This window comes from Lepus europaeus, chromosome 4, assembly GCF_033115175.1.
Source record: "Lepus europaeus isolate LE1 chromosome 4, mLepTim1.pri, whole genome shotgun sequence".
NCBI lineage: Eukaryota > Metazoa > Chordata > Mammalia > Lagomorpha > Leporidae > Lepus > Lepus europaeus.
In genome coordinates this window covers 129,667,196-129,689,405 of record NC_084830.1, presented here as the reverse complement: position 1 = coordinate 129,689,405, position 22,210 = coordinate 129,667,196, and the positions used below count along the sequence as shown (strand labels likewise).

The 22,210-nt window shown below is 45.9% G+C and overlaps 1 protein-coding gene across 3 annotated transcripts in view; it reads left to right on the top strand.

Annotated features, from left to right (window-relative positions):
- Nucleotides 1-17,786, top strand: part of SMIM3 (small integral membrane protein 3) — a 34,463-nt gene extending 16,677 nt beyond the window's left edge. The window contains exons 2-3 of one of the 3 annotated variants that reach the window (XM_062188830.1): nt 5,777-5,992; nt 17,025-17,786. In XM_062188830.1, coding sequence (XP_062044814.1) covers nt 5,788-5,970 — 183 coding nt within the window. In that variant the 5' untranslated portion in view covers nt 5,777-5,787 and the 3' untranslated portion in view covers nt 5,971-5,992; nt 17,025-17,786. Of the gene's footprint in view, nt 1-5,776; nt 7,153-17,024 lie in introns of those variants that run through there. The other 2 variants (XM_062188829.1, XM_062188831.1) reach the window with 2 other exon arrangements.
- Nucleotides 17,787-22,210: the final 4,424 nt, after the last annotated feature.

Below are 22,210 nucleotides of genomic sequence, written 5' to 3'. Positions count from 1 at the left end.
CCGCCCTGGCAGGCCCCAGCCTGAGAGTGCTGCAGCCCCAAGGAGCCTTGGCGAGGCACCCACTTCACCTGGAACTGGTCAGATTGACCAGTCTGCCACCTGAGCTCCCAGGTAGCAGTTCTCCAGTCCTGATGCTAGAAAGGGCCTTGGAGAGCTTAGAGATTGCGGGGACTAGGGGTTCCCAAAACCTGGCTGCGTGTTCAAGTCACCTGGGCATTCAGGACCAAAGGCCCCCTCTTGGCTGATTCACCAAGTCTGGGTGGGGACTGGAAATCAGTGTTGTTTATGCTGTGTGAAGTGCTTCTCCTCTGCTGTGACCACTGACCTAGTCTCTTACCTTAATTTTATTTGATTTAGAAATTATTTTTGAGGGGCAGGGGATGTTTAACCTATTGGTTAACATGCCTGCCATGTTGCCTGGGTTCCAGTGCTGATTTTGCTTTTTTTTTTTTTTTAAAGATTTATTTTACTTGAAAGTCACAGTTACACAGAAAGAGGAGAGGCAGAGAGAGAGAGAGAGAGAGAGAGAGAGAGGTCTTCTATCTGCTGGTTCACTCCCTAGATGGCCACAATGGCCGGAGCTGTGCTGATCCGAAGCCAGGAGCCAGGAGCTTCTTCCGGGTCTCCCACGTGGGTAGACCTTGGGCCATCTTCTACTGCTTTCCCAGGCCATAGCAGAGAGCTGGATTGGAAGTGGAGCAGTGGGTCTCAAACCGGCGCCCATATGGGATGCTGGTACTGCAGGTGGTGGCTTTATGTGCTACACCACAGCGCCACAGCGTTGGCCTCTGATTTTGCTTCTGATTCCAGCTTCCTGTTAATGCACACCCTGGGAGGCAGTGGTGATGGCTCAAGAGGTTGGGTCCCTGCCACCTGTATATCCTGGCTCCTGGCTTGGGCCTTGGCCCAGCCTTGTGTGAACTAGTGGTTGGGAGTGCTCTCTCTACTCTCTCTCTCTCTGTGTCTCTTATTTCTCTCTCTCTCCCTCCCCCCACTCTGTTTCTCAAAGATTAAAAAAAATAAAGATTATGTGTACATATATTTCTCTTTTTTTTAAAAAAAGATTCATTTTATTTATTTGAAAAGCAGAGTTTACAGAGAGCGAGAGGGAAAGACAGAGAGAGATATCTCCCATCTATTGGTTCACTCCCTAAATGGCTGCAATAGCCAGAGCTGGGCTGGTCCAAAGCCTGGACTTTCTGCCGTGTCTCTCATCTAGGTGACAGGGATCCAAGAATTTGGGTCGTTTTCTTCTGCTTTCCCAGGCACATTAGCAGGGAGCTGGATCAGAAGTGCGGCAGCTGGGACTTGAACTGGCACCCACATGAGATGCCAGCAATGCAAGTTGAGGCTTTCCTGCTATGCCACAATGCCGGCTCTGTCTCTCTTGTTTTAAAGATTTATCTATTTATTTATTTATTTGAAAGGCAGAGTTACAGAGAGAAGAAGAGGAGGGAGGGAGGGAGGGAGGGAGGAAGGGAGAGAGGGGAGAGAGAGAGAGAGAGAATGAATCTTCCATCTTCTGGTTTACTCTTCAAATTGCCCCAACAGCCAAGGCTGGGCCAGGCTGAAGCCAGGAACGTGGAACTCCATCCTGGTCTCCTACATGGCTGGCAGGGGCCTAAGAACTTGGGCCACCTTGCACTGCTTCCTCAGGTGCTCTAGCAGGGAGCTGGATTGGAAGTGGAGCAGCCTGGACAGGAACCCACACTCATGTGAGATGCTGGTGTGGCAGGGGCCCACTTCATCCACATGCCACAATGCCAGCTCCTGTCTTTATCTCTCTCTCTCTCTCTCTTTTTTTTTTTTTTTTGACAGGCAGAGTGGACAGTGAGAGAAGAGACAGAGAAAAAGGTCTTCCTTTGCCGTGGGTTCACCCTCCAATGGCCGCCGCACTGCGGCCAGTGCACCGTGCTGATCTGAAGGCTGGAGCCAGGTGCTTATCCTGGTCTCCCATGCGGGTGCAGGGCCCAAGCACTTGGGCTATCCTCCACTGCACTCCCGGGCCACAGCAGAGAGCTGGCCTGGAAGAGGGGCAACCGGGACAGAATCCGGTGCCCCGACTGGGACTAGAACCCGGTGTGCCAGCGCCGCAGGTGGAGGATTAGCCTATTGAGCCGGGGTGCCGGCTGTCTTTATCTCTTTTAAACAAAGAATTGTAAAGAAAATCGGCCCAATCCCATGTTCCCTTCAGCCCAGTCGTCATAAGAAAATGAGTGCAGTTCTCCTTCCCCTCCATCGGGGATGCTTCCGAGGACCCCTAGTGGGTGCCTAGAACTGAAGATGCTACAAAACCCTGTACCTACTGCTTTTTTCCCTAATATACAGACTATGACAAAGCTGAATTCATAAACCAGGCACAGTAAGAGCTTAGCAGCAGTAACTCAAATGATGAGAACATGCCGTTATGAAAGCTCTGTGCATGGGGCCTTTCCATCCTGTGCTCACCCTCCTCTTGTTAACCACAGGTAGCGGAACCTCAGAAAGCAAAGCTGTGGATAAGGGGAGACTGCTGTAGTGTGTGCTGATATTTAGAAAATTCTATTGGTTAGAAGCATGAAGAATGAAGAACAAACACCTCTCTCCCTAGGCCAGCTCCCCAAGGGTGACATTCATAGGAATGCACTCTGAAAATATTTTTTCATGTACAAGAGTTCTTTAAAAAGTTCGTTGAAAATATTTATTATGAAAAAGATTTCAAACTTTTATGGCACCAAAATAAACTTCTTTTAAAAATAAGCAAACCCTCCCCCACACACAAACAAAAAAGGCAAACGAAAATTAACAGAACAACTCAAAATGTCAAGGCAGTTAGGAAGACAATTTGGAGGGTTAATCTTTTTAAATCTACAAATCAAAGGTTTTTGTTAATAGATAACTGGCAAGTGGTGGTTTTCTGCCGAGGGCTCCTATGAAATAAAAATTCCAAGACAGAACCCGACTTCAAACAGAAGCAAGTCTAGCGCCTGCAGGAAGAGATGTGAGAGGCGCGATGCTCACACGTTTATGTGTTATTAACAACCAGAGCTATCTTATGTATTCAAGCTGCGTTAATGCCCTTGGAAACGGAGAGCTCACTGTGGATGACAGACTACAGCACGGGGCACCGTGCGTGGCCATGTTGGGTGCATTCTAGGGGGTTGGGGCACCCACACATCTGCCATGAGTTGGGCCCGAGATCCCACTCTACATTGGAGTTTCCCTGCTATGCCACAGCGCCGGCCCCATATCTCACATTTTCTTTATCCATTCATGATGATTCCATAAGTTGGCTATTGTGACTAAATTGAAATAAACATGGGAGTCCATCAATCTCTTCAATATATTGATTTCAAATCCTTTGACTGTATTCCCAGATGTGGGATTGCTGAATCATACAGTAGCTATATTTTTTAATTTTGGGGGAAACATCTATTCTTTTCTCCACAATGCTTTATTAATTAAATGAGTTAATATTAACAGTATACTTGGAACAATTCTTAATGTGTAGTAAGCACTATATATTTATGAATTGAATGGGTGAATACGTGAAAGTCATTGCGTGATGTCCCATTATATGGATACAACCTACTTTATTTTACTGTTTGCTGATGGTTTTCGTGGGTCAGTTGCTATAACAGATGATGCACAAACAGGCTTGTGTGTTTATCTGGGGGTCTCTACTTTGGGTATAGTGATCAATATCTTACTGAGGGTGGCCACAGTGGCATGGCATCACAGGCATTAGAGAGGAAAAGGTAGTGATTAGCTAAGAGGAGAAAATAGGACTAGAATTTGGAATTTTGTCTGGGACCTGGCATCACCGAACTACAAATCTGAGATTTGAAAGAAACCGCAGGACGGTGTTGGTGCCAGCCTGTGCCTTCTGGGATGGGATTGTATCACATCTGTGCCCTGGGAAGCTTTAGGGAGCCACGGTGCACTCACAGGGGCTAAGGGGTGCAGTAGCACCCTTCAAGATTCTTGACAGAAATAGAGGTACTGGGTGTCTCCCAGCTCAAACTCCTAGCTCAAGATAGCTTACAGTTTGGCATTAATACCACTACATTCCTTCTGGTGATGTTATGTCTTACGAAGTTGAGTTTTTGGTGGCGGCTGTCACATGGCATGAACAGTGTAAACATTAATGTGGAATAAAAAGTGGCAATGGCACATACCTACGTTTGAAAAGCTGTGCATTGCCTAGGAGGTGCACGTGTACTCTTGGTAAGTAACTGGTTAGGAATGAAATAACATTTTTTCTTTCAACTTTTGTGTATTATTTTTCATCTACCAAGTTGTTTGTCCTCAAATAGCCACTAAGCTGTTCGAACATGCTTCCAGGTGGTTTGAACCTAACTTCTTAATAAACAAAACTCTTAGGGACTTCTTTTGGCCTGGGGTGCTGTGGAAAAATTACCAAGACTTAAGGATGCTGTGAAATGAAAAATGTTTGGGGACAACTGAGTTACATCTTTATTCATTTGAGTTCTTTTAGCTGCCAGGGAGAGACACCAAACGGATACTGTCTTAAGCAAAACCAGAGAACTGTTGGCTTATGTTTCTGGGATGTCCAGGGTTGCAGGTGGCACCGGCTTGGCTGGGATCAGGTGCCCAAAGTCAGTCATCAAAGCTCCATCTGTCGCCCTTTCTCCTGGGCAGTTTCTCCACGGCAGGCAAGAAGCCCTCAGGCCCATTCTGTCCAGGCTCCTGTCCTTCCAATTTAGCAATCCCAGCGAAGGAGTCAACTTCCCACCAAGCTTCTGCCTGAACCTCTGGGGAGGACTTGGGTGTCACTTGGCTGTCCTGAATGTGGTCATGGAGATCTGTAACAGCCAAGCCTAGGTACGTCTCCAAACCTGTCCTCAGATGAGTGCCCTTCCCCCAGAAAGGATGGTGTCCTCTTACCAGGAGAGAACACCGGAACAGCCAACTTCCCACTTTTGGGTGAGAGAACAGACTGGTAGGATGGTAGTTTATTTTCCTTACTCCTAAGTTTAAGGCATAGGATAGCAGTTTAATAGCTAAGCATGGAGGCTCTGTATTCCCTGCCATCTGAGTTCACTTCCTTGGTCAAGTTAATGACATCTATATTTTTAAGGCTGTAGAGTCATCATCTGTAAAATGGGTGTAATTGAAGATAAAGACCAAGAAATAAAAAATGGACAGAAATTATAGTCCCAGTCTGGCAGGTTTGGTGCTTAAGGTGAGACTGGATGAGTTAATAGACATAAACCAGGGCCAGTGCTGTGGTGTAGCAGGTAAAGCTGCAGCCTGTGATGCCGGCATCCCATCTGGGCACCTGTTGAGTCCTGGCTGCTTCACTTCCAATCCAGCTCTGTGCTAATGACCCAGGAAGAGCAACGGAAGGTGGCCCAAATACTTGGGCCCCTGCACCCACATGGGTCGATACCTGGATGAAGCTCCTGGCTTCAGCCTGGCCCAGCCCAGGCTATTGTGGCCATCTAGGGGGTGAACCAGTGGATGGAAGATCCATCTCTCTGTGTCTCACCCTCCTTCTCTCCCTCTTCCTCCCCCCCCACTTCCTCCCCCTCCCCCGTAATTTTGACTTTCAAATAAATAATTACTCTTACACAAGAAACAGATACAAAGTGCCTGGCACAGACCTGGCGGTAGAAGGCCCTGAGTAAATGAGGCCGTTGTCATTACTGATCAGAGAACAGTGAAGCTCGCACATCCAGTGAATGGCCCAGCCTCTGCCTCCTGGAGGTTCCCCTCCAACTACGGAGGCAGCGAGAGGGCACACCACGGTGACTTCCTTTCCTGTCTCTTGCAGAGCAAAGCAGCATGGAAGCTGTCAGCCAAGTCCCTGTGGAAGTCGTGCTCCCCAAGCACATCCTGGACATCTGGGTCATTGTCCTCATCATCCTGGCCACCATTGTCATCATGACCTCCTTGTTGCTGTGCCCCGCCACCGCGGTCATCATCTATCGCATGCGGACTCATCCCATCCTCAATGGAGCTGTGTGAGAACCCGCCCTGTGAGGGCCAGGTGGGGCATGAGGACAGGAGTCCCCTCCGAAAGCCTCTCTTGTCCTCTGAAAGGCAGTGGGAGGGCCCTGGGGACTGGGACTTAAGTTCCAGTGTTGGTTTTGCCCCTGGGCCGCTGTGTGAACCTGGCTGAGGGACCTCACTCTCTGAGTTCCAGGTTCCTCGTCTTTCAGGTGGGGATCATGGTCCCTGCCCTGCCTACCTCGTAGGGTTGTAAGAAACAAATGACTTAGTGGAGGTGAAGACTTGACAAGCAGCAAAGCCATTGCAGGGATACGAGCCTTACGCCGACTGCGGAAATGCTTGGAAGAACCAAAGAACCTAAATGCTAACGGTGGCCTTCAAGGTGGCGAGGGAGACATGGGAGGTAGAGCAGGCTTGGCCAGTGCCCCCCACCCGAGGTCAAACAAGCAAAGGGCACCCTGTCCTCATTCCAAGGGAACCGCAGAACATTGGGTCACAGTTATTTTCTTTGAGATCATTCCTCAGATTTTTCTCCTTTGGCAGGGAACTGAGAATGGCAGGGGGAGGGAGATGAGTAGAACCTCGAAGAATCTTAGAATCTCTACCCCTATGCAATCTGGGGGAGGGCTCTGCCATTTCTGGGGCAATGTCAAGGGAGTTGGGGTGATGGGCTTCTTCCTGCGCTGGAGTCTCACGTGTCTGTTAACTTTGACATTCAGGTGATGCTGGAAAATGCAGAGCGGCTGAGTTCCCTGCCCAGCACTCAGGATCTGCAGACCCTATGCCCTACAGTGCTCTACACTAGAAGGGCTCTGTCCCTGTGCCCCCGGTCCCTCCTGCTTTAATTAGCTCCGTGTATGTCCCTCTCTCTGTCCCACCAGCACTACAGCCAAGCCCAGGTCCCTGCCTTTTAATAGATGTTCCCAGGACTGTTGGAACCACCTCACAACAATGATGTTTCTTTTAGATGCTATGATTTATATTTATGTAGAGATACTTCTGGGCCACCCAAGCTCTTTGATCTCAAAAATCAGGAGCATCCTGACAGTCATTTATTAAATTATGTGAGAAGACAGCACAGACATGAGGATATTGTTGTGTGAAAATGATACTTTTACTTTGATGTCATTGATGTGCACAAGTGATTCCCAATAAAGTGCTGAAAAGAGCATGTCCAAGGCCTTTCTTTGAAGAGATCCTGTTAAACTCAGAACTCAGATAAAGGTGTTCTGCTGACTTCATGGGTCTTAGAGGTGGTTTGAATGTTCAGAGGGGGAAAGAACAGAACAGGTTGGTTCCCAGAGGTCTAGCTGCAGCAAGTGGGGAAGTTGTGCATTTTACACAAACATATGATGCGGGGGGTGAGAACAGATTCTGGACGTAAGATGATGAATTTAGTGTTGGGTATGTTGGACTTGTGATATGCACACAGACACGGCAAGGCAACTGGAAGCCCAGGTCTATTCCGTGAGAAAAATATTGTGTCCAGGGTTATGGCTTGGGGGGTTAGTGTCTGTGGTAGCTTTGCTTTATGTAGAATGAGAACCTTGCTTGACAGTTTTTGAAACACCTGTGAGAACAATGAGATAGTTAGTGGGCATCATCCAAAGGTGTGAGACAATGTGTTGTGGTTCTTGAAAAGAGAAAATAGAAATTCTAAATCCAAATTTCTTGGCCACTTGGAAGAAATCAAGGATCTGGAAGTAACCGGGTTTTAAAAATTCTGGCTAGTAGAAGTAGCACTTCCATGATGTTGTTTAGTTGTGTGAGGTGACTTGAATTTTTAAGAAGAATCTATGTGTGCTTCCATGTAAGAACAAATGATGAACATTCTCCATGTACTCCCAGTACTTGTCAGCACATGTTTTCACATTTAACATAATTTCCTTACTGTAGTTAGCAGACAGAACATTTTAGAAGACAGGGATGCTTGGTAAATCAGACAGAATAGTATCTCTTGTAATAAGCAAAGAGTGTCAATAACCTTTCCTCTAGACTTCTCCCTCCACAACCACAACTCAGGGAATACCCAGCTGATCTGAGAATTACTTGAAGAAACAGAGAGCAATAACAACATTTTTATAGTCACCAAGGAGTGTCTGACAAATATGCTATACACAATGGAATAAAACATGGCAAATTGGGTGAACATACGGTGCAGTGGTTAGGACAGTGCTTAGGCTATCTGTATCCCATACTGGAGGGCCTGGGTTCAAGTCCTGGTTCCATTTCTGATCCCAGCTTCCTGCATATGTGCACCCTGGGAGGCCGTGGATGATGGCTTAAGTACTTGAGTCCCTGTCATCCCTCTGGGAGACTTGAACTGAGTTCCTGGCTCCTGGCTTCAGGCTGGTCCAGCCCTGGATGTGGGCATTTGGGGAGTCAATCATTAGGTAGAAGATACCGCTCTGTGCATCTAACTTTTAAATACATTATTATTTTTAAATTTATTTATTTGTTTGAAAGGCAGGGTTACATGGAGAATGAGTCAGAGAGAGAGAGAGAGAGAGAGAGAGAGAGAGAGAGAGAGAGAGATCTTACATCTGCTGGTTCATGGCTAAAATGGTTGGGGTTGGGTTTGAAACTCCATCCTTGTCTCCCACGTGGGTGCAGGGAACTAAGTAGTTGGGCCAATTTCCACTGCTTTCCCAGGCACATTAGTAAGGAGGCAATCAAAAGCAGAGCTGCTGGGACTCTAAGAAGTGCCCACGTGAGATACCAGCATCGCAGGTTGCAGCTTAACCTGCTGCCCCACAGCGCTGGCCCCTCAAATTAAATAAATAAATAAAACTTAAAACATGGCAGTTGGGCAGTATCGATTACAATGGCAACAACAAAAAGTGAAATACCCCTCCAGACCTGTATTGAATCGGCTAAGGAGTGATAACCTGGGTGAAAACTGCAACATTAACTGTTATAATTTTTCAAAGCCTTTTATGTAAGACTAGAAAAATGTCTACTCAACTGCTCAAAGGGGTTTGGGGGTGCTGCGCACAGTTAATGTTGAGATCATGAATGCATCCACGCAGACGGGAAGGAGTACAGAGAAGACGGAGAGAACGCTGCCGGGGGCTGTGAGATTATGGTCACCACTTCTGTGCATTGGCTTCTTCACGGGTTACAGTTGTCCATAAGAAAAATGAGAAGCACCTGCATGGTCAATGTGTCTCTCTCAAAATTTTCTGTGATATTTGGTCCATTGTTAGAATGGTAATTTCTGCTGCCAAATGTAGCTTTCCAATTTCTTTAAAAAAAAAAAAAAACACCCTTGTCTTTGGAAACCAACATCCCAGAGGTGTGCTGCTGTATACATCTGGCCAGCCCAAGGAAGACTGGGGATGTGCACATGCACACGTGTGTCATCTCATGTGTGTATAAGTGTTCACAACCACCTGACATGCACACGTGGCTTTTCATATTTATCTGCCCACCTATTTTGTGATCAACATGTCTGGCAATAAAAAAAATGCTGGGACACTACCTTCCAAACACAGCAGATCTTTCTGTTCACAGATTTTGTGTTTTTTCTTTGAAGGCCTGGTTCTCAAACATTGGCTACAGCAGTGGGTGTTTGGCCTAGATGTTTCAGTGCTGCATGGGATGCCCATATTCCATACTGGAATGCCTAGGTTGGAGTACCAGCTCTGCTCCCAATTCCAGCTCTCTGCTAATGCACGTCCTAGTGACCACAGTGATGGTTGCAGTAGTTGGGTCCCTGCCACCCTCGTGGGAGAACCAGGTTGAACTCCCAACTTCTGTCATCACAGCATTTGGGGAGTGAAAGAGCAGATGGGAGCCGGCGCACCAGCTCAATAGGCTAATCCTCCGCCTTGCGGTGCCGGCACCCGGGGTTCTAGTCCTGGTTGGGGCGCCAGATTCTGTCCCTGTTGCCCCTCCTCCAGGCCAGCTCTCTGCTGTGGCCCGGGAGTGCTGTGGAGGATGGCCCAAGTGCTTGGGCCCTGCACCCGCATGGGAGACCAGGAGAAGCACCTGGCTCCTGCCATCAGATCAGCGTGGTACGCCAGCCACAGTGTGCTAGCCACAGCGGCCATTGGAGGGTGAACCAACGGCAAAGGAAGACCTTTCTCTCAGTCTCTCTCTCTCACTGTCCACTCTGCCTGTCAAAAAAATAAATAAAATAAAAATTAAAAAAATTAAAAAAAAGAAAGAGCAGATGGGAATTCTCTCTGTCTTTATGCCTGTCAAATAAATAAATAAAAATTATTTTTAAAAACCCTTTATTATGTGCCAAAGTCACTTGGAGAGCTTTTGCAAACGCACAGTCCTGGTTGTTAGCTACAGAGATTCTGATTTAGTGGGCCCAGGATAGAGGTAAGAATTCTGCATTTTGAATGATTGATTGATTTTCATTTTATTTTGGGAGGCAGGTGGGAGAGAGAGATATGGGGGGAGAATGAGAGGGGGAGAGAGGGAGAGAGGGAGGGAAGGAGGGAGAGAGGGAGAGGGAGAGGGAGAGAGAGAAAGAGAGAGAGAGAGGGAGAATGAGAATCTTCCATTTGCTGATTCACTCCTGAAATGCCTACAACAGGCAGAACTGGGCTTGGCTGAAGCCAGGAGATAGGAACTTCATTCAGGTTCCCTGGGTGGGTACAGGTGGGACAGGAACCCAAGTACTTGAGCCATCACCTGATGCTTCCTGGGGTGTACATTAGCAGGAAAGTGGAATGGAAGCAGAGCCATGACTCCAACCCAGGGACTCCAATATAGGATACAGACATCCCAAGTGGCATCGTAATCACTGCCCAAAATGCCTGTCCCAGGAATTCTCCATTTGAAAAGCAGTTTTCTACACTTGAGAAGGATTGCGCTGAACTCCCTGGGAACTTTGTTTCCCTATAATAACTGCCTGGAACTTAAACTTTTGGATGACCCACTGGAGGAAAGCCTGGAGATTGTTGTCATACAAACATAGGATTAGTCTTGTGCAATTCGGCCCATGATGAACAGATGGGGAACTGGCAGTTGCAGGATTTAGGCTCTATGTGTGTTTAGGCGCTATGGAGCCTTTTGCTGTCTGATTCTGTAACCAAGAGTGTGGGATTTAGGCAAGAGGCAGGTCACAGGAGCTGGGCCGAGAATGGGAATTGCTTTACTCCATTGAGCTTGTCTTAGAGGATGCTTCAGGACAGCTTACCTTGCTGATCTGCATCCTGACACACAAGGGAAGCTCAGAGACCAGTGTGTGATTTTCGAATGAGGGTGCATGCTGCTTGGACAGAAAGCACCCTCCCATTCTCTCTTTTCTACATCCTGAACACCTGTCTCTGTCTCTCTCTCTCTTATACACACACACACACCACCCCGCACGTAAGTCCATGCAGACTGCTTCTGGCATAGGCAGTTTCTTTAGGAAACTACAGCTTCCACTGTGTCCTTTTCTTTTCCTAAGTAAGTCAAGCTTTCCTTTGAGCAGCTATCACTTGAAGCCAATTATTTGGCAACACCCCAAGTAAACAGACGCCTTGTGTCTGCTAACAATCTCAGGTCTGTGAAACGTGTAGCACAGGCTAATAAAAGAATCATTCTGTTTTCAGAGTGGATGAATGTGAAGAACTTTGAGGTTGTCCACCAGATGGCGATATAACCTGTTCTGAAATGCAGCTGTTGGTCCAAGGGAATTTTGGGAGTTAATCCTATTAGATTCCTAGAAGACCAAGGGTTTTTTGTTTTTGTTTCAAAGATTTATTTATTTTATTTGAAAGTCAGAGTTTAAAAAAAAAAGGCAGAGAAAGAGAGAGAGAGGTCTTCCATCTGCTGGTTCACTTGCCAAATGGCCACAATGGCGGAGCTGGGCCAATCAGAAGCCAAGAGCCAGGAGCTTCTCCTGGGTCTCCATACAGGTGCAGGGGCCCAAGGACTTCAGCCATCCTCTACTGCTTTCCCAGGCCCAAGGACTTCAGCCATCCTCTACTGCTTTCCCAGGCCATAGCAGAGAGCTGCATCGCAAGTGGAGCAGCCAGGACTTGAACCGGTGCCCATGTGGGATGCTGGCACTGCAAGTGGCAGCTTTACCTGCTACGCCACAGGGCAAGCCCCAAATACAATGTTTTATCTTTATAGTGCTGGTTTCAGAGACTCTGGAGATAACACAGAGATCATCCAATCCACCCTCCCTGATAGTGCAGGAACCTGCTCTTTCAGGAATTCTCCTGCATGGTCCTTGACTACCGTAACTGCCTGCCTCTGACTGACCCCAGGGGGTGGGGGACACATTAGGTGCAGTGGTCACGATGCTGCTTGGATGCCAACATCCCCTATCAGAGTGCCTGGGTTTGAGTCCTGGCTGCACTGCAGATTCTGGCTCCCAGCCAATGCACACCTTGAGAGACAGCAGCTGATGACTCAAGTTCTTGAGTTCCTGCCCACCCATATGGGAGACCTGGATTGAGTTCTGGGCTCCTGGTTTCTCTCCTGACCCAGCCTCAGCTGTTGTAGGCATTTTCAGGAGTGGCTTTTAATTACATAAGCAGCCTCAAGATCTTACCAACCTCGAGAGAGAGAGAGAGAGAGAGAGAGAGAGTCAGTCTTGGGAGAGGGCCCTTGAATACCTGGGACGTGAAAGCAGTCTGTGGGTGACCAGCAGACAGAAGCAGAACGACAGAGGAGAGAAACTACCTTTGTGTTGAAGCTGCGGCAACACTTACCGCCCTGCAGCCCAGATGGCCAAGTAAGAGTTTTAAGAACACAGATGATGCATTGTGAAATTTTTGCTTGTTTTTTAAGCAAAGGCTATGGATTCCCTAACTTTGGAAGAGGACAGGAGGTAGCCCTTCTCTCTAAAACCTTCAGCTTTAGTCTGGTAGGGCTGAACCGGAGAGAAACCAATGTTAGTCAGCAGAGATCTGAGGTGCCCAATGTTACAGTAACCTAGACGTGTAAGGGGGCCCAAGAGAAGAAACAAAAAGTAACAAACTGGCAAAACATGCCTCCTGGCCTTCATGGAATTACTACAGGTTGTTTGTTTGTTTGTTTGTTTTACTTCAGAGTTAGACAGTGAGAGAGACAGAGAGAAAGGTCTTCCTTTGCCGTTGGTTTACCCCACAATGGCCGCTGCGTCCGGCGCGCTGTGCCGATCCGAAGGCAGGAGCCAGGTGCTTCTCCTGGTCTCCCATGCGGGTGCAGAGCCCAAGGATTTGGGCCATCCTCCACTGCCCTCCCTGGCCATAGCAGAGAACTGGGCTGGAAGAGGAGCAACCAGGAAAGAATCCGGCGCCCCGACTGGGACTAGAACCCGGAGTGCTGGTGCTGCAGGTGGAGGATTAGCCTAGTGAGCCGCGGCACTGGCAGAATTGTTACAGTATTAAACATGATTTATAAAATATTCAAAAACTCTTAAAAGAAATCCCCATTAGTCTTCATAATTAGTTGGAAGCCTCGGTTTAAGCTTTTGGTCTTCACTGAAATACAGAATTGTATTTTCATAGTGCACAGCCTATGATTTTGATATTTGTGTTGCAGGAATAGATTTCAACAAAATATTTGTCAAAGCCTCTGCTCACAAAGTTTCAATAAACTTAAACATTCTGCAAAAATGCTTTTGTATATTTACAATCAGAAGGGGGAAATAGAGATCTTAAGGAAATGGAAATAGATTCCAGAATTATTTTGCAACTTTCATTTCAAAATTAATCAGAAAGATATTTAAAGTTCAGAGAATAAAATGAAACATAAAGACAACTTTCTTGAAATTTGTCATCATCTTTGAGTGTTCTTGACACAGAAATCTCCATAGAAGAAAACTAAGGGCAGGTTAAAAAAAAAAGAATCAAAGAATCATCTGAATTTAGATATCTTTCCTGTCCCAAATAATCACATACATTACATTTCAAGCTCTAGTTCCCAGAATAGCTCACATTTTCTTTTCTTTCTTTCTTTCTTTCTTTCTTTCTTTCTTTCTTTCTTTCTTTCTTTTTTTTTTTTGACAGGCAGAGTGGACAGTGAGAGAGAGAGAGAAAGGTCTTCCTTTTTGCCGTTGGTTCACCCCACAAAGGCCACGCAGATCCGAAGCCAGGAGCCAGGTGCTTCTCCTGGTCTCCCATGCTGGTGCAGGGCCCAAGGACTTGGGCCATCCTCCACTGCACTCCCGGGCCACAGCAGAGAGCTGGCCTGGAAGAGGGGCAACCGGGACAGAATCCGGCGCCCTGACCGGGACTAGAACCTGGTGTGCCGGCGCTGCAAGGCGGAGGATTAGCCTGTTAAGCCATGGCGCCGGCTGAAACAGAGATGTTTAATAGAGAACTGAAAAAAAAAAAAAGGAATAGCCATTTGTAGTATAGAAAAGAGCCTGGTTGTGTTTCTCGAGAGTCAACTCCAGTAAAACCCAATGACTTAGGAATCCTAAGAGATTTTCCCAATGTGTAGGTTTTGCTGCAAGAATGAATCAGATATCCCTAAGAGCTTCCTCTGGTCTTTGCTTAGTGGAGCACTGGCTGCACACTTCTCAGAGAGCTTTATCCATTGGAGCGAGTCTTCAGGAAGAGAAGCCCTATACTGGGCATATGTAAGAAAAACAATTTAAAGAGTTAATAAAGAGGGGGCTGGCACAGTGCCGTTGCGGGTAAAGCTGCTGCCTGCAGTGCTGGCATCCCATCTAAGCACCGGTTCAGGTTCTGGATGCACCACTTCCAGTCCAGTTCTCTGCTATGGCCTGGGAAAGCAGTAGAAGATGGCCCAGGTCCTTGGGCCCCTGCACCCATGTGGGAAACCTGGAAGAAGTCCCAGGCTTGGATCGGCCCAGTTCAGATTGGCCCAGCTCTGGCCATTGCAGCCATTTCATTTGGGGGAGTGAGCCAACAGATAGAAAACCTCTCTCTTACTCTCTTTGTCTCTGCAACTCTACCTTTCAAATAAGTAAGTAAATAAATAAATAAATATTTTTTTAAAAAAAATTTTTAAACAAAGTGACTAAAGGACCCCTTTCTCCTTCTTTCCTTAAACTTTCCAGAGAAGTCTGTTTCCCTTTCCTAGTAGACATAATCCTAATCAGAAATATACCACATGCTATATAGAACTCAGAATGGACAAGATAATCCAACTATCCTATTATATGAGAACTTATCCTGATTTTCAATTTTTTTGCTTATCGACACAATAATTGTATATGTGTATGGAGCCCAATATGATATTTTGATATGTGACTGCATTGTGTAGCAATCAAATCAGAATAATTACCATATGTATCACCTCAAACATTTATTATTTCTTTGTGATGAGAACATTCAAAATCCTCTCTTGTAGATAGTGAGTTACACACCACATTGCTATCCACAGTAACCCTATTGAGAGAAAGATCATCAGACTTTACTCCTATCCAACTGTGACTTTGCACCCATGGAGTGAGATGTGGGCTTTCACTTTCCACTGGGCACAGGCATTCTGTTTAGAACAAGCATCACAGCAGCTTTTCTCTATTACAGGAAAACGTTCTGTGATGCAATGCTGTAAAATTACTGATAATCAGCAGTTATTTTCATTTTGTTGTAAAAAGAGAGCTTGTGGCTCTAGGTATCAAGACAGTAACATTGTTCTTGAGAAATAGGGCATTTGATCATAAATTACATGTGCTGTGTTTCAACTGAGTATGAGATTAAAGTAAAAATCGATCCTTTCATGAATTCACTCCTGTGATGGCTGGGATGGGTGATTGAGAGCTGATGAGAGTAAGATGTTATAAAGGAAGGAGAAATTCAAAAGAAAAATTCTTTGATAGGATTTATATAAGATCGATTGTGAAAACAAAACATTCAGATTCTAAAATATGAAGACAATGATGGAAAAATGTAGGGAACAAAGTGGGGGTCAAGAAAACTTGCAAGTGTTGGCTCTAAAATTCCTGATAGCAAAAACAGATGGAAAGTTTTAGAAAAGTGTGTTAGACAAAAAGGAGAGGTTTAGGGAACAGTAACTGCTCTAAGCCAGCCTGAGTTCCCCCAACATGTGCAGCTATGAGTCAGCGCCCCCTAGTGGCAAAGGGTCATATCCTCCAATGTTGAAGACAGAACTTGCACAAAGTCAGAAAGCACAAATATGTCAGAAAGGTGCTTCTCAAAAAAGTATTCTGCCCTAGGATGCGTTGTGGCTCTGGTGTAAGAGATGACTGTTAATGCTGTGTGGAGAACCACATAGAATTTATGTTAGTCTTGGGAGCCGTTTTATTTGTTTTAAAAATAAAAGAGGGGGTTGGTGCTGTGGTGTAGCTGGTAAATTCACCACCTGCAGTGCTGGCATCCCATATGGGTGCTGGTTCCAGTCCTGGCTGCTCCATTTCTGATCCAGCTCTCTGCTATGGCCTGGGCAAGCATTGGAAGATGGCCCAAATGCATGGGACTCTGCACCCGTGTGGGAAACCTGGAGGAGGCTCCTGTTTCCTGGCTTTGGATTGGCTCAGCTCCAGCCATTGTAGCCATCTGAGTAGTGAACCAGCGGATGGAAGATCTCTCTCTCTCCCTCTCTGCCTCGGCCTTCTGTAACTCTGCCTTTCAAATAAATCTTCAGAAAAGAAAAATAAAAGAGGCAGAAAGAGAAAGAGGAGACATCTGTTGGTTCACTCCTCAAATGCCTGCAACAACCAGGGCTGGGCCAGGCGGAAGCTGGGAGCTGAGAATGCAATCCAGGTCTCCCACGAGAATGGCAGCAGGAACTCAATCACTTGATCCATGACTGCTGCCTCCCAGCGTCTGCGTTAGCAGGAAGCTGGCATCAGAAGTGGAATCAGGACTGGAATCCAGGCCCTCTGATGTGGGATGCTGATCCTTGGTATGTGCCACCTAAAGCTGTGATGGAAATTTCCCTCCTCGCTGCCCACTGGTTTGGGGGACTACAAGTTAACTGACCCGTTTGAATTTCAACACAATCTTTAAAGCATACCACATACAGACATGGTGCATGGTTGATGTGTTTGGTAAAACAGGGAACAATGCTTTATTCTGTGTCTGGAGTGACATTCTGTAAGCTAATGACAGTACATGAAGAAAATTAAATTAACCATTGTACTGAGTTGCTGGACTACTGATGTTTTTTTCCTTTCTTTTCTTTTTCTTTTTTGACAGGCAGAGCGGATAGTGAGAGAGAGAGACAGAGAGAAAGGTCTTCCTTTGCCGTTGGTTCACCCTCCAATGGCCGCTGCGGCCGGCGCACTGTGGCTGGCGCATCGTGCTGATCCGAAGCCAGGAGCCAGGTGCTTCTCCCAGTCTCCCATGTGGGTGCAGGGCCCAAGGACTTGGGCCATCCTCCACTGCCTTCCCGGGCCATAGCAGAGAGCTGGCCTGGAAGAGGGGCAACTGGGATAGAATCCAGCGCCCCAACCAGGACTAGAACCTGGTGTGCTGGCGCCACAAGGTGGAGGATTAGCCTGTTGAGCCATGGCGCCAGCCTGGACTACTGATGTTAATACCAAATTTGAGCATGAAGTTGTAGATATAGAAATATTTAGGGTGGGTTATTAGACTTTGGTATGTTTTTAGCCTAGACAGGACATTATTTATCATAAGTGTCTGGATGACTGTTACTGATCTACCAAGCTACCAAGCATTTATTGTGCATTTACCAAGTCATGTCCTATCTTCTTTGAATTATTTTTTCTCATTTAAATTACATAATACTCCTATGAATTAGATACTAGTATTTTTATTTAAACAATTGATATAGAGAAAAGTCCAGGAACTTGCGTGAAGAGTGTATTTCTATAATGAAGAAGAGCATGGACTTCTCTTCAACTCTTTTGGATCAAAAGTTCACATTTTTATTTACGTAATTTGTATCATGAATAAAACAAGGAATGTTGCTTTCTCAGAGATCACTACGAGTGTCTCCTGGTGTCAAATCTCCTCCCTATCTCCATTAAGAAATTGACAAATTTCACCTTGAAATGGCAAAGAAGGGAGTATTTATCCCCCAGACCTATACAGTGTAGGGCAATAGAGTCCAGTTGTTTCAACCCTACTCCAATCCTGTGGGCTCACTGGGAGGAGAGCTCGGGTTACTACTACATCACTAACGGCTTTCTGCAGCGTTGCAGGGATGTGCATTTGGAGAAACACGTGGCATAGTAGGTTAAGTCTCCACCTGCAACACTGACATCCCATCTGGGCACCGGTTTGAGTCCCAGTTGCTCTACTTCTGATCCAGCTCCCTGCTAATGGGCCTGGGAAAGCAGTGGAAGATGGCTCAAGTACTTAGCCCCTGCACTCATGGGAGAGATCTGGAAGAAGCTCCTGGCTCAGCCCTGGCTGTTGTGGCCATTTGGGGAGTGAATCAGCAGAAAGAGAAGGAGAGAGAAAGAGAGGGAGGGAGGGGGAGAGAGAACGAGAGAGCTTCCAATCCCCAAATGTTCTCAACAGTCACGGATGGGCCAGGCTGAAGCTGGGAATTCGGGAACCAATCTGGATCTCCCACATGGATAGCAGGAACACAACTACTTCAACCATCACTGCTTCCTCTCAGGCCTTCGTTAGCAGATAGCTGGAGACAGGAGTTGGAGGCAGGCTCTGAATGCATGTATTCTGATGTGGGACACAGGCATTTTAACTGGCATCTTAACTGCTAAATGAAATGCCCATCCCCATTACATGATCTCCTATGTGAAAATTCTATGTGAAAAGTGTTAGATCTCATAATGAAATCAGTAATGTTGCAGGATATAAAACTAACATACCAGAAGCAGTAGCTGGAGGCCACTGGCAGAGCAATTAGGCAAGATTAAGGCATCAAAATAGGAAAGGAAGCAGTGAAATTGTTGCTGTTTACTGGTGACATCAGCTTGTGCACAGAAAATCCTGAAGAATGCACCAAAACTCTGCTAGAAGTAATAAGCAGACACAGCCAAGTTTCAGGATACAAAATCAGCACACACAACTCAGTGGAACTCTTAAGCTCTCACAACAAATCAAGAAACAATGCCATTTACAATAGGAACAAAAATACCTAGTAATAAATATAACAAGGAAGAGAAAATATTTGTACATTGAAAATATAAAGCACTGATGAAAGAAATGGAAGAAGACAGCAATAAATGCAAAAATATTTTATGTTTGTGGATTGGATAAATTAATGTTCTTAAAATGCCCATGCTATCTAAAGCAGATTCCGTGCAATCACTATTCAAATTCCAATGTCATTTTCACAGAAATAGAAAAAGCTATCCCAAATTCATTCGAAATCAGAAAATGTTAAGCACAAAGTAGAAGACATCACACTACCTGATTTCGAACCGTTAAAATGCTGGAGAAATTAAAACAGCATGAGACTAGCATTAAAAACAGACATTAACCACTGGAACAGGCTGGAGAGGCCAGAAATGAACCTATGTGTTTATGGTCAGCTGACTGGTGAAAAGGCTGCTAAGGACACACAATGGAGGACAGTTCTTGCAACACAAAATCATGTTGGGGAAACTGGATATTCACCTACAGAAGAATGAAATTTATTTATTTATTTGAAAGGGAGTAGGGAAGAGAAAGAGAGAGAAAGAGAGAAAGAGAGGTAGAAAGAGAAAGAGAGAGAGAGAGTCAATCTTTCATGTGCTAGTTCACTTCCCAAAAGGCTGCAACAGTCAGGTCTAGTGTAAGCTGAAGACAGGAGCCAGGAATAGCCAGGAATTCCATGTTACATCCAGGTCTCCCGCATGGTTGGCAGGGACTTAACACCTGGCCCATCTTCCACTGCCTTCCCAAGGGCTTTAGCAGCAAACTGGATTGGAGGTGGAACAGCTGAGACTTGATATGGGATGCCAGCCCCTGCTGGTTTCTTTCTGGTTCTTAATGATCACTGAGCTACAAGAAGAAAGATTGCAAAAGGGAAAGTGCAGCACCTAGAAAGCACTTGAGAATTCAAATAATCCAGGAAAAGATGATGATGGCTTGGACTAGGGAGGTGGCACTGGTGTCACCAAAGTTGGATTGAACCTGTTAACTCTACATGATTAGTTCTTTGAGTCCTCATAGCTGTCTATGAACATGCACCCATATGTTGCTCCTTTGAAGGTGAAGCCATATAAAGAGTAGGGATGTTCAACAGCATGATCACGAGAGAATATAATTTTGATGGACAGCAACTCATTGCCCAGCTCCCATGGTAATCATCCCAATATCATGACAATTCCAAAATACAGTTCTGTAAACCAGATCGTCCTAACTCTCCAGAAGCCCGTCCTATCACATCTGAAAAGGAGGATGAGCGAGTCCCTGAGAGGCGACATCCTTCTCAGCAGTTTTTCTCAGACCCCTACTCAGATCTTAATCACTGCTGTCACTCACCTGAGCATTCAGAGTCCACAAACTGATGAAAGATGAGGAAGGCTTAGAATAATGCATTTCCTTTTTTCCAGATTTCTCCCTTGCTCCTCCTGAACTGCATCCATCTCTGCAAGGAAATACATTGCTTTTGCTTATTAAACGTTTGGTCTATTGAAGCCAGCCTATCCTACAGTCATTAATATGACAATACTACATATACAAGTGCAACTGTTCCTTTGAAGGTTAAGGGATCACCACAAATAGGTGTCATGGAACTATTGTTACACTGTGTATCCAGGCTTGATCTCATCACTGTAATGCCACAGTCCACAGGCCTCACCCTACTGCCAAGCCAATTCTCATTTTCTCGTCTATTCCCCATCAACTTAGTTTTCTTTCATATTTTGGTTCACTTATTTCATACAGACTTTCCCATTTCTCTACTGCTTTTGTGTGTTGGTTTGTTTGCCATGGTTTGCAGATGAGTTGAGTTTGTCTCCCAAGGGTTTGTAAGCTGAGAGCTTGGTCCTCGTGCGACAGTGTTAACAAGTGTGATCTTCTAGGTCAGAGGTCCTTAGGGGTTGTGTGCTCAGAAAGGAGTGAAGGAATTCTCATGGGGCTGCTGAGTTAGTTCTTGTGAGAGGACTATAACATAGGAAAAGCCTGGCCACCTTGCAGACTCTTTGTGCCCCTGCCTGGTGGTGGGATTTGTCTGTTTCTGTCTCTATCAACTCCTGCCATTGTAGTGCCCTCCTCCATGACAAGTAAGTCAAGGGAGCCCTCATGGGAGCAGGTGTCATGCTTTTTTGCCAACTCCAAAACTGTGAGCTAAGTAAACCTCTTCTCTTTTTAAGTACCCAGGTATTTCACCATAGTAACAAAAATAGACTGATTCACGTTGCTATTTTCAAAACAACTGAGTATTCCTAGCCTGAAATTTTCATAGCCAAAATGTTTTTTTTTTTTTTTTTGACAGGCAGAGTGGATAGTGAGAGAGAGAGAGACAGAGAGAAAGGTCTTTCTTTGCCATTGGTTCACCCTCCAATGGCCGCTGCGGCCAGCGCTTCACGCTGATCCGAAGCCAGGAGCCAGGTGCTTCTCCCAGTCTCCCATGCGGGTGCAGGGCCCACGGACTTGGGCCATCCTCCACTGCCTTCCCCGGCCATAGCAGAGAGCTGGCCTGGAAGAGGGGCAACCGGGATAGAATCCGGCGCCCCAACCGGGACTAGAACCCGGTGTGCCGGCGCTGCAAGGTGGAGGATTAGCCTGTTAAGCCACGGCGCCGGCCGCCAAAATGTTTTAAACATTGGGATGGTATAAGAAGTAGAAAATACCACACCTGATCTCACATGATGCGTTGCAGTCAAAACATAGCTACACTACAAATGCTGTACAAAACTACTTTAGCCAATGTGCATAATGTGTATATGACACATAAGTCAAATTTGCCTTTAGGCATGGTTCCCATTCCTAAGCTGGTTCATCGTGTACACAGAAATATTCCCAAATCCAAACCACAAACCCATTGGTCCCAGCATTTTGATAAAGGATACTCAATATCTTTGCAAAATACTTAGCAGGTATGATGTTGGTAAAATGAGAACTGTCACGGGTTCTAATCAGAAAGGAAATAAATCATATGCATAACCTGTATAACCCACCTGTTACGGATGGCACATTTGTTTCTCCAACATATGCATGTCAATAACCTATCCACTAATGGGATCATATTAGGAGGTGGGGCTTTTGGAACATAATTAAACTGGGTGATGAGAATGGGGCCCTAGTGATGAAAGTGATGTCCTTATAATAAAATGGAGCAGAGAAGAGACTCTCTCTGAACCCATGACCAAAGACATAGATAGGAAAAATGCCTTCCCCATGGACCCGGCCATGCTGGCACCTACATCTCCCACTTTGAGTCTTCAGAAGTGTGACAAACACATTTATGCTGTTTAGTCCACCCACTCTATGGGATACGGCAGCCTGAACTAAGGAACCAC